General features: G+C 32.9%; 1 protein-coding gene across 12 annotated transcripts in view; it reads left to right on the top strand.

The window, feature by feature from the left end:
* ESR2 (estrogen receptor 2) overlaps positions 1–12,887 on the top strand; it is a 124,809-nt gene that overhangs the window by 34,200 nt on the left and 77,722 nt on the right. For all 12 annotated transcript variants that reach the window (XM_074290349.1, XM_074290347.1, XM_074290351.1 and 9 more), the window contains exon 3: positions 8,420–8,595. In XM_074290349.1, the coding sequence (XP_074146450.1) occupies positions 8,420–8,595 (176 nt within the window). The remainder of the gene's footprint in view (positions 1–8,419; positions 8,596–12,887) is intronic.

The following is a 12,887-nucleotide window of genomic DNA, read 5'->3' as shown; positions in this document are numbered from 1 at the left end:
TATGAATTCTATTCTGAATTCTAGTGGGAAAGGTGAAAAAATTAGGCTTGATTTTCCTTTCTAATGTTTTTAAAATATAGGCCCCATGATAAAATAGAATGAATTTGGAGTAAAAATTCAGGTTTAAGTCCTTTCTTTATATTTAACAGTTATGTCACACAAGGTAGTTCTATAAGACTAAAAGTTTGGGGGATTAAATAGATTGGAAATTCCCATAGATGAAATACACTGTATATAATACAAAATAAAATGAAAAATAAGCCATTACTTGGAGGCAACATAGTGCTGTGGAAAAACATCTACATTTTGAGTAAAAGGATCTAGGTTCAAATTCCAGATTTGCTACTTTTTCCATGAGTGACTTTAGACAAGGTACTTCTCTGTGTGTCAGTTTCCTCATCTATAAAAATAAGGGGGTCAATACAGATGGTCTATGGGGTTCCTTTTAGCTCTATGTCTAACAACTAGGTCAATAGCCAATAGCTAATTCAATTTATTCGTGAAATAATTTGAATTTTTTTAAGCCTAAATGATCTTATTTGGGCAAAGAAAAATGAATAAGACAGATGTCTGTCTGTACATTTCAATCAAAACTACTCCTGAGTGATTTGTTTGCAATTGTGATTCAAACAGGTAGGCATTTGTAGGTAGCTAGTTGATGTGAATTCACTTTATCAGCCCATATTTGTAATCTTAGAATGTGTAATCAATTGATGGGTTGTTTTCTCCTATTTAAACCTTCAGATTTTATTTGTTTTAAAAATATTCCCAAGGAAAAGCTGTTAAATAAAGCAGACTTCATGATATTTAATCTACATTCAAAGTAGCAGCCTAGAGCAAAACTGGTCTTCTCTTTACAACTATTGCTTTCAGAGAACAAGGATTAGATACAAGTCATATTTTCTTGATGAAGATATCAGAATTTGTAACAGAACTATTTCCCTCTCTATTGGAGTTCTTTGGCTTCCCTTTGTAAAGAAATTATAATTTGATATTCAACTTCTATTTCCATAGCAACAATTATAGTAAAAATATGACTTAAAATATTAGTCATGAAGACAGAGAAGGAAATGTTTTGGCTTATTTTACTTATTTTTTTTACCATAAACCTCTGGAGTAAAATAATAATGTAGTCTTGTGAAAACAGATTAAAAATCTGGTTGGTTAGATGTTAGAGTAAATTTTTAAACTTTCCTAAAATTTTAATAATTCTGTGACATCCAAGCATAGGGAAATTTAATATATATATTTTTTCCATCTCTGTCACAATTTTGTAATTGATTATGGTTGTCTACCCATAAAGATATGACTTTCCTATACATTTGTCTAACCAAGTTCAATATAGTTTGAATTTGTTTTTTTTTAAATAAAGGCCTCCAAATGACAAAATATAAAATAGATACTTGTATTTATTTTATGGGCATTTCTTTTAACTAGGTTAGCTAGGTGGCAGCTTAGATCGAATGCCTGGCCAGAAATTAGGAAGGAAGACTCATCTTCCTGAGTTCAAATCTGTCCTCAGATACTGATTAGTTGTGTGACCCTTAGCAAATCACTTAACCCTGTTGGCCTCTGTTTACTTATCTGTAAAATGAGTTGGAGAAGGAAATAGCAAACTGCTTTTGTATCTTTGCCAAGGAAACCCCAAATAGTCATAAATGACTAGAAAAAAATGACTGAACAACAGCTTCTTTTGAGAAATTCTTGTTTATGTGTTTTGACCACTTAACTATTAGGGGATGACTTTTATTCTTACATACTTATGCTAGTTTCCTGTGTAATTTGCATAGCATCCCTTCTGGGATGCTTGCCCAATTTATATTAGTAGGTTACATCCCCAGGGTGTCTCTGCTACTTTGGGCTTTAGGAGGAATCCTATGGCTCCTAAGCTATTAGCACATGAGCCCTTACAAGTATCCTTTTTATTAACAGTTATCTCATAGACACAATTAACTGGAAGCAAAGGTAATTTATTTGATGGCATAGTAAAGATAATAGTTACAAAATATTTTCTCCATAAACTTGGGACACATTCTTCTTTAAATACACACAAATAGAAATGTTTCTGTCCCAAGGAGGTCAAAGTGTTCCATATATTCCTAAAATATTCAAAGCACCACTTTTTAAGATGTCAAAGAATTGGAAATAAATTAGGTTCTTTTTGATTGAGAACTGATTAAACAAATTATAGTATATTAATATGATGGAATTTTACTACATTGTAAAAAAAGTGGATATGAAGAATCCAGAGAAGTTTGGGAAGACTTAGATGAATTAATATAGCGTGAGATAAAGAGAAGCAGGGAAACAATATTTTTCCGCAATATAAAGATATATGTTCAAAATAAAATCAAGGAAGAAAAATTGAATAGAAAGAGAAATGTCTAATTTGTCTGAGGAGCAAAGGTACAAAATCACAAAATTATAAATTCTTTCATGAGTATAGTTTTCTTTCCCTCCCTTAGCCTCCCCTGAAGATGATTTCTGTGGGATAGACCTGTTCCAAAAAACCAAAGATAGGATGGAAATTGTAATTTCCTCTTTCCATTCTATTTTGAAGTTGGAATTCTGATCAAAGCATCTGAGCTTGCATAAAGGGTCAGGCTCCTGAGAAAATGGGGAACTATTATAGAAAGAATGATAACAAAAAGAAATGGAATACTGTTGTATGATCAAGCTTATTCCTGAAAAAATTTTAAAATATACCTCTCCTTTCACTGGAAAAGTTGATCTATAAGTATGGTATATTGGCATATACTGCAGACCTGTATTGATGTATTACTTAGTTGTGCTAAACTGCTGTTTTCTACCTTCTCTTTAATATTTATATCTATAAGTATAGCTATAGAGCTCCATCGCATTTATGTTTATAGATATAGCGGTATCTCTCTCTATAAAGATATATATATATATATATATATATATGAGTGTGTGTGTGTGTGTGTGTGTGTGTGTGTGTGTATGTATATATATATATATATATATATAGCGCTTTGGATATATGTGTATATATACATACATGTGTATATATATTTATAAATATAAATTTGGTTTGCTGAGGAGGGCAGGGGAGAATAACAGGAATGGAAGTGATATAAAATCAAAAAAGTCATTAAAAAATCAAGACAAAATAAAGCAAAAAATTCTACTATCTTAGGTATATTTCTTTTGGAACATTTAGAGTAAAACATAGAAGATAAGGTTGGTCCCTTCAGCTTTAATGGAGGAAGTACCCACATCAATGACATAATCAATCCACTGAAATGTTTTGCTATGAATGCCACTATCCATTCCAGAATCATTTTTTTTTCAATGTGAGTGGGGAGAAAAAGTTCTAGCATTTTTTGCCATTGTGAACTTTGAAATTTATCAATTCAATTATGAGAGATTTACAAAAGCTTTTTCATTCTTCATTTTGGGTTTCTACATTTTTTAAATATATTTTTTAATAATATTATCCCTTGCATTCATTTTTCCAAATTATCCCCTCCCTCCCTCCACTCCCTCCCCCCGATGACAGGCAATCCCATACATTTTACATGCGTTACAATATAACCTAGATACAATACATGTGTGTAAATACCATTTTCTTGTTGCACAAAAAGCATTAGATTCCGAAGGTACATGTAACCTGGGCAGACAGATATTAGTGCTAACAATTTACATTCACTTCCCAGTGTTCCTTCTCTGGGTGTAGCTACCTCTGTCCATCATTGATCAACTGGAAGTGAGTTGGCTTTTCTTTATGTTGAAGATTTCCACTTCCATCAGAATATATCCTCATACAGTATTGTTGTTGAAGTGTATAGTGATCTTCTGGTTCTGCTCATTTCACTCAGCATCAGTTGATGTAAGTCTCTCCAAGCCTCTCTGTATTCCTCCTGCTGGTCATTTCTTACAGAACAATAATATTCCATAACCTTCATATACCATAATTTACCCAACCATTCTCCAACTGATGGACGTCCATTCATCTTCCAGTTTCTAGCTACAACAAAAAGAGCTGCCACAAACATTTTGGCACATACTCTACATTTTTTTTTATCAAATATGTTTTATTGATATCTTTTTATATCTTCTATATTGCCTAAATTCTACTCATTCTCTTCCAGAGGGATATGCTTCCTAAAGTATAAAGAAAGGGAAAGCATCAACTCCCTAGGAAAAAATCCCCAGGACCAGATGGATTCACATGTGAATTCTACCAAACATTTAAAGAACAATTAGCCCCAATGCTATATAAACTATTTGAAAAAATAGGGGATGAAGGAGTCCTACCAAACTCCTTTTATGACACAGACATGGTACTGATACCTAAACCAGGTCGATCAAAAACTGAGAAAGAAAATTATAGACCAATTTCCTTAATGAATATTGATGCTAAAATCTTAAATAAGATATTAGCAAAAAGACTTCAGAAAATCATCTCCAGGATAATACACTATGATCAAGTAGGATTTATACCAGGAATGCAGGGCTGGTTTAATATTAGGAAAATTATTAATATAATTGACCATATGAATAATCAAATTAATAAAAACCATATGATCATCTCAATAGATGCAGAAAAAGCATTTGACAAAATCCAACATCCATTCCTACTAAAAACTCTTGAAAATATAGGAATAAATGGACTATTCCTTAGAATAATCAGGAGCATATATTTAAGACCGTCAGTAAGCATAATATGCAATAGAAATAAACTGCAACCTTTCCCAGTAAGATCAGGAGTGAAACAAGGTTGCCCACTATCACCATTACTATTCAATATAGTACTAGAAATGCTAGCCTCGGCAATAAGAGCCGAGAAAGAGATTCAAGGAATTAGAGTAGGAAATGAGGAAATCAAACTATCACTCTTTGCAGATGACATGATGGTATACTTAGAGAACCCCAAAGACTCTGCTAAAAAGCTATTAGAAATAATTCAGAATTTCAGCAAAGTGGCAGGATACAAAATAAATCCACATAAATCCTCAGCATTTTTATATATCACCAACAAAATGCAACAGCAAGAGATACAAAGAGAAATTCCATTCCAAACAAATGTTGAGAGTATAAAGTATTTGGGAATCCATCTACCAAAGATTAGTCAGGAATTATATGAGAAAAATTACAAAATACTTGCCACAAAAATAAAGTCAGATTTAAATAATTGGAAAGACATTCAGTGCTCTTGGATAGGCCGAGCGAATATAATAAAGATGACAATACTCCCCAAACTAATCTATTTATTTAGTGCTATACCAATCAGACTCCCAAGAAGCTATTTTAATGACCTAGAAAAAATAACAACAAAATTCATATGGAAGAATAAAAGGCCGAGAATTGCAAGGGAACTAATGAAAAAAAAAGTCAGAGGAAGGTGGTCTAGGTGTACCTGATCTAAAGCTATATTATATAACAGCAGTCACCAAAACCATTTGGTATTGGCTAAGAAATAGACCGGTAGATCAGTGGAACAGATTAGATACAAAGGACAAAAAAGGGTACATCTATAACAATCTAATCTTTGACAAACCCAAAGATACCAACATTAGGGATAAAAATTCATTATTTGGAAAAAACTGTTGGGAAAACTGGAAATTAGTATGGCAGAATTTAGATATGGATCCACACTTAACACCATATACCAAGATAAGCTCAAAATGGGTCCATGATTTAGGCATAAAGAATGAGATCATAAATAGATTAGAGAAACAGAAAATAGTCTACCTCTCAGACTTGTGGAGGAGGAAGGAATTTATGACCAGAGGAGAACTAGAGATCATTATTGATCACAAAATAGAAGATTTTGATTACATCAAACTAAAAAGTTTCTGTACAAACAATACTAATGCAAACAAGATTAGAAGGGAAGTAACAAATTGGGAAAATATTTTTAAAAGTAAAGGTTCTGACAAAGGTATCATTTCCAAAATATATAGAGAACTGACCCTGATTTATAGGAAACCAAACCATTCTCCAATTGATAAATGGTCAAAGGATATGAACAGACAATTCTCAGATGATGAGATTGAAACTATATCCACTCATATGAAAGTGTTCCCAATCACTACTGATTAGAGAAATGCAAATTAAGACAACTCTGAGATACCACTACACACCTGTCAGATTGGCTAAGATGACAGGAACAAATAATGATGAATGTTGGAGGGGATGTGGGAAAACTGGGACACTAATACATTGCTGGTGGAGTTGTGAAAGAATCCAGCCATTCTGGAGAGCAATTTGGAATTATGCCCAAAAAGTTATCAAACTGTGCATACCCTTTGACCCAGCATTGCTGCTATTGGGCTTATATCCCAAAGAAATACTGAGAAGGGGAAAGGGACCTGTATGTGCCAAAATGTTTGTGGCAGCTCTTTTTGTTGTAGCCAGAAACTGGAAGTTGAATGGATGTCCATCAGTTGGAGAATGGTTGGGTAAATTATGGTATATGAAGGCTGGAGAGACTTACATCAACTGATGCTGAGTGAAATGAGCAGAACCAGAAGATCACTGTACACTTCAACAACAATACTGTATGAGGATGTATTCTGATGGAAGTGCAAATCTTCAACATAAAGAAGAGCCAACTCACTTCCAGTTGATCAATGATGGACAGAGGTAGCTAGCTACCCCCAGAGAAGGAACACTGGGAAGTGAATGTAAATTGTTAGCACTACTGTCTGTCTGCCCAGGTTACTTGGAATCTAATGCTTTTTGTGCAACAAGAAAATGGTATTTACACACATGTATTGTATCTAGGTTATATTGTAACACATGTAAAATGTATGGGATTGCCTGTCATCGGGGGGAGGGAGTGGAGGGAGGGGGGGATAATTTGGAAAAATGAATACAAGGGATAATATTATAAAAAAATTTTTAAAAAATAAAGCCTTCTTGGAACACTAAAAAAAAAAAAAAAAAAGGGAAAGCAAATTCTGTAAAAAACAATATATAAAAAACTCTGACATCCTATGCAGTAAGCCATATGCATAATTCCTCATTTCTATAATGAAACAAGGAAATTCACTTGTATTTTTAATGATTTTTTTTCTTTTGACATTTATAGATGTATCTATTCTGTGCTGTAGCTGAAAAAAAGTAATTTATGGAATTCAGTATACTGAGAATTAGAGAATTAGATGGAAACCTATCGCTTCTTTACATCTTTCTTCATGAAACACCTGAAACTATTGCCTTCCCAATTATTAATTGCCAGTGAGACACTAATATATGAGACACTATCCTAAGAGAAACCTTATATTTTATATAACTAATAAAAATGAGTGATTTAATGTAACTTTGAGGTTTACCAAATGCTTTCCTCATAATAATTCCTGTGACTTTATCAATGCAAGTATTGTTATCAGCAGTGTGCTGTTAAATGTTTAACAATGGGCTCTTGAAGCAACAACAAAAAGGCATGCATATTATGCTTTTAAGTTCAATCTACCATTACTATCTTTTTTTTTTTTTATCATTTTCTTACGTCTAAACAGTCAATAGGACAATAAATCAAGCCCTACTTTGTAGCATTTGCTCATTTCTGAGATATAAATGCTTATACTTACATGCTTATTATCTTGAGCCAATTTGAGTTGGCTCCAGCCTGAATCTATTATCCTCATTTTATAGATGAAACTGAGACTTGGAGAGATGAAATACCTTGAACATTTTCACATAGCCAAGAAGTGTCAAAACTAGAATTTGAACCCAGATTATCTGATTGCAAAAGTAGATCTCTCTTCAGTACACAAAGCTGTCTACAATTTAAATTTATGTATTATCTTTCCTGAGACTATTGCTATTCTAAGCTTTCTATTAAAATAATTTAAAACTTCATTATGGAATGAAAAGCTTTGCTCAAAGAAATTATAAAGGTTTAATGAGATATATTGCAATCTATGTAAGACTCTTTTTACTGCCCTTGAAAGCATTGTAGCAAAATAGCTTTCTACTCAACCTTAGATAAAACCAGCTCTGAAAATGTGGCATGGAAAGTGCTCATATAGTCTTTGTTTATTGCATAGACTACCTTATGAAATGGTATAGTGAAAGTTATAATTAAATTGACTATTAATGCTGTCATAACATGCATTAGTTTGTATAAATCCATTGGCTTTTGACTGCTCCAAGATTATATCCATTCTTTGTGACCACATATATATTGGAGGAGCTAAAACCTTTGCCATAACCATCACTGGAAAATAGTGATAATAACTCCCAGAGAATAAAGAAAAAAATCAAGTAGGAGCAGCTAGATGATGCAGTGGATTGAACACTGGTCTTGGAATCAGGAGGACCTGTGTTTGCCTCACCAAAAAAAGAAAAAGTCAAGGAAAGTGACAATGAATTCTTGTGCTATTTGCTTTATTGTCTTTAGAAATAAATTTTTATTTTGTTTTTTTTCTGATATTTTCTTTGCCATTAGAGAGACAATGAAAAGAAAAGTTAATGGGAACATTTGTAACAGCCCCATTATCAATAGCCCAGGCTCAAAGAGGGATGCCCACTTCTGTGCTGTCTGCAATGATTATGCTTCTGGTTACCATTATGGTGTGTGGTCGTGTGAAGGATGTAAGGCATTCTTTAAAAGGAGCATTCAAGGTAGGACTGCATCATTAGCTACATATTTGGTTGTTTTAGTTTTGTTTTTCTAGAATTTGTTATAAACATTTTTGCAATCTTTCAAGTATGTACAGCTAAGAAATACAAGAGATGAAATTTACTGAATATCTTCCCAGGCTGACCTAAGTTGACATTCTGTTATTTAAGGAGATCTTTTAATGTAAAAGATGAAAAATATTTCCAATTTCCAAACTCAAAACTTAGATATGACATTGATAGAGGTTATTTTTCCTTACGGAAAATTTAAATGTAATCTGTAAAAAGAAAGATTTATTTCAAGTCTCAGCCTAACTCAATTAGGCTAATTTTCTTTGGAAAGCTATGATTTCAGGAAGATAAGAAACAAGAATTTATTAGTGCTATGTGGCAGACAACTGTGCTAAGGACTGGACATGCAAATATAAGCCTGTAGAAAGATAGTTCTTGCTGTCAAGGAACTTACATTCTAATGTGGGAAAATAATACACAAAAGGAATTTGAAAAGCGGAGTCAATAAGGAAGAATATACTTGGGCCAAAGGCATTATTTTAACACATCAGGAACATGCATCATCAGAAACAGGGCCAAGGAGGACTCTTCTGGAGGAACTCAGAAATGTTAGGGGGGCTAGGATTTGAGCTGTGTAGAGGAATATTCCATGGTAAGTAGCTACAGAGGTGATAGGCTGTTCCAGAGTGAAGAGGCCTTAATCCCTAAGTGAAATTCCAAGATTAAACATTTTTTGAAATACGAAGATCAGGAACAAGGCCAGAAAGAACCAATAACATGGCATTGGACAACATGGCAGGAGATATATATATATATATATATATATATATATATATATATATATATATATATTTTTTTTTTTTTTTTAGAGTAATGAACAACAATAAGACCCATAGATTAGATCTTAATGGCATAGTAATGGGACATTTTTTTTGGAGATAAAGTCAGTCTTTCCAGCAAGTAGGGTAACATTCAGTGACTTAAAAGGAAAATATTTAGCTATGAAACATTTCCAGCATTGGGTTAGACATTTTTAACCCCATTTTGTAGGTTACCCTTTACTATTTCTTCCTTTACTATCTTTACTATTTACTTCCATCTTGCCTTTCTGCTTATTTTTGAGATCATTTTTTTTCTTTTCCTTAAAATCCAGAGGTGCTCCCTCTATCATTTTTTATTTCAAATTCAAATGATATATATATATATATATAGATGTTTTAAAGTTTACTGTCAACATCTCTTATATCATCTGTCTGTTCCTTTTTCTCCCTTACTTACTCTAAGTGACGACTCACATTTATATAGGGTGTCCAAAAAGTTGTAGAACTTTTAAAATAACTTAAAACTGCATTAAGATTTTTGACAAATAGTTGCAAATGCCTTTATAAGTCCTCAGTCCAATAAGGAAATTAACACTAATGGGATTGGCTTAAACCTTGCATCCTGCCCAGTGGAAAACTTGCCCAGCAACACTGGAATCTTTGCCCAGTAACAAAGACTGTTTTTTAGGACTTGGGATATATATGACTGTGTACATAACCTTAGTTCTTTGAAACATGTAGCACAACACAAGTCCCCTGCACCTGACTGAGTAGGCAACTGCATGTTGTTTTTCTGTTCCTGCAGATCATATAAGAACCAACTCAGCCCATGATATCTGGCCCAGAAACTGGTATAATTTATTATAGGACTCTTTGTCTAGTTCACTGCTGGTTCCTTAAGGACTAAGTCTACCTTGCTGTTCACATCAAAATCTGCTTTGACTGAGAATTGACTTGCTCCCTGAAATTCTTTTCTCTAAGGACCCCAAATGGTCCTCATTGATCCTCATCAACACTAGTACTTCTCCATAATACAGACGAGGAACCTGAACATTTTAGAGATAAATTGCTTAAGTTTATACTGCTAGTAAGTGATGAAATTTGGACTAAAATTCAGATATTTTAATCTAGATTAGTATTCTTTTCATTGTATTATAAATTCCCCACCCTTATAAAGTAAATAGTTTGTCTTCAATCTTTTCTCATCTTATTGTTGGCTCTTCTCTTCCTGTAGGACCCCACCTGGGCTAGCTTCTACCTGACATTTATTATCTGTTATCCAAAAATTACCTTTCATATTTTCCTTGAAGATTTTTAATTTCTCATCACTTCTTTCTTATCTAGCTGTCAAGGAGCAAATGAAAATGAAACTAATTACTGCTCTAAGTTATAAATGATTGGTGATAAGGTGTCAAATATGCAATTTTAAAGAGAATATGTTTTGCCCAAGAAAATAAAACCTTAGTGGAATGTCAGCTGCATAAAGTGTTTCTGTTCTTGGGCTCTTCTTGATAATCATCATCATATTATGCTTATCTGCTTATCCATTAAGTTACCTTTATCTCTTTTTTATTCTCCTGCATCTTTGCCTTCAGTCATATCTACAGCATCTTTCTGATTTTTGTGTGCCTTTGATTTCTCTTCCTTCTGTTCATTCAGAGTTCTTTTACAAAGAATTCTATTGATGATGAAGCATGCCTCTTGGCAGAAAGATGGTAGACCAGACATGTGGAACAAGGCATGTGTTTCCAGATAGATATTTTATTTTGTTTAACTCTTCTTATTTGTTACAAGAAGAATTCTCTTGAGTATGTTTAGGAAATCTTTGGGAATTAAGAGTCATGTAAAAAACACCAGTAACATATAAAAATAAAATTCCCTCTCTTCTTTTATATTACCCTAGCTACTGTAGTGGTCAAAACTATTAATAGCTTGTCTCTACTAGCTCATGCCCCTACACTGACTGAATTGGAACCAAATGATAGTGTCCAGACAACCAAAGAGGTTTCTGCTTCAAACTAATATTTTAATTCAAAGATTAGCAAATGACTATTTGAGCATATATTACTTATCTGAGAAAGATAGAAGTAGAATGAAAAGGGAGGTACATTTATTTCTTTTTTCCCTTTTCTCCCGAGCTTCCTATAAAAGCAGACAAAGGTGACTCAGAAAACTATAATCAGTAAGTGTACATGTTATTATGAGAAATACTTGGCAGAAAAAAGAAAGGAATTATATTTTTAGTTAACAAAATCTTTATATTATTTTAGGATACATATTCATTTTAATGGAAGTTGTATAATTTATTTATACAATATTTATTTCATAATTTCCCATTATATGATTATATATGTTATTATTTTTCCCTTCCAATACTTAATTATCCAGTTTTGGCTACTTTCACTTCTCTCTTTTTTCCCCCTCCTTTTTTCTTCTTTTCCTTCTCTTTTTTCTTTTTCTTTTTCTTAAATAATGGCTTTTTATTTTCAAAGTATATGCAAAGATAATTTTCAATATTCATCCTTGCAAAGCCTTGTATTCCAAATTTTTTCTTCCTCTTTTTTTCCTACCCCCTCCCCTAGACCGCAATTAATCCAATATATTCACATTGTTTTTTAAAAGAACCTTTTCCCTCAAAATGTGCATTTCTATTGTAAAAATGTTCTTAATATAATTCTGGTAACCTATTTATTACAGAAATGAAGAGTTCTTTCATGTGACAAAGTTTTGATACTAGAATATTTGGTTTTGAAAGTGAATGATCTCTATTGTGGGAACTATATTGCAAACTCTGTTTCTCTGAACTCTTCATATTATTTTGCTTTCTAATCATGTTTTAAAATAGATATTTTTAGTAGGGATTATCATTATAGAATTTTTTTTGCCACTGAGGTTGCCGCAGGTGGGGCTCATATGAATATCAGGAGTGGAGAGGCATCTAAATTTGTGCATCTTTTTGAGCCACTGAAATTCCGCTTTGCTCATAGAGCACAGTGCCTTGTTTGATGTGGACATGTCATGCTGGGTGGTCCTGCCATGCTAGTGATTTCCATGTTTCATTGTCAGTTCCAGAGTTCTTTAGAGAGATTTTGAGTGTCTTCATATTGTTTCTTTTGACATCCATGTGAGTGCTTGCCTTGTGTAAGTTCTGTGTACTTTTGACATTTGGACATTTGAACAACATGACCAGCCCACTGGATTTGCACTCTGTACAGCAGAATCTGAATACTACCTTAAATACCATAAAGGAAGACAAAAGCCATAGTAGCATAATTGATTCTCTATTTTAGTTTGTTTTTTAAAAGAACTCCAAATAACCAATTTTTTACCTGATAGGACTAGAGAAAGACAATAAAGACCCTCTTTATCTAAAGTGATTTTGATTTTTTTTAAAGAAAAGATATTTGAAGAATTATTGCAATAATTAAATATAATCATTTAAAAATTAGTGCCTGCTTTGTA

Source organism: Sminthopsis crassicaudata, chromosome 2 (assembly GCF_048593235.1).
Source record: "Sminthopsis crassicaudata isolate SCR6 chromosome 2, ASM4859323v1, whole genome shotgun sequence".
Taxonomy (NCBI): Eukaryota; Metazoa; Chordata; class Mammalia; order Dasyuromorphia; family Dasyuridae; genus Sminthopsis; species Sminthopsis crassicaudata.
This window is presented reverse-complemented; position numbering and strand designations above follow the sequence as displayed.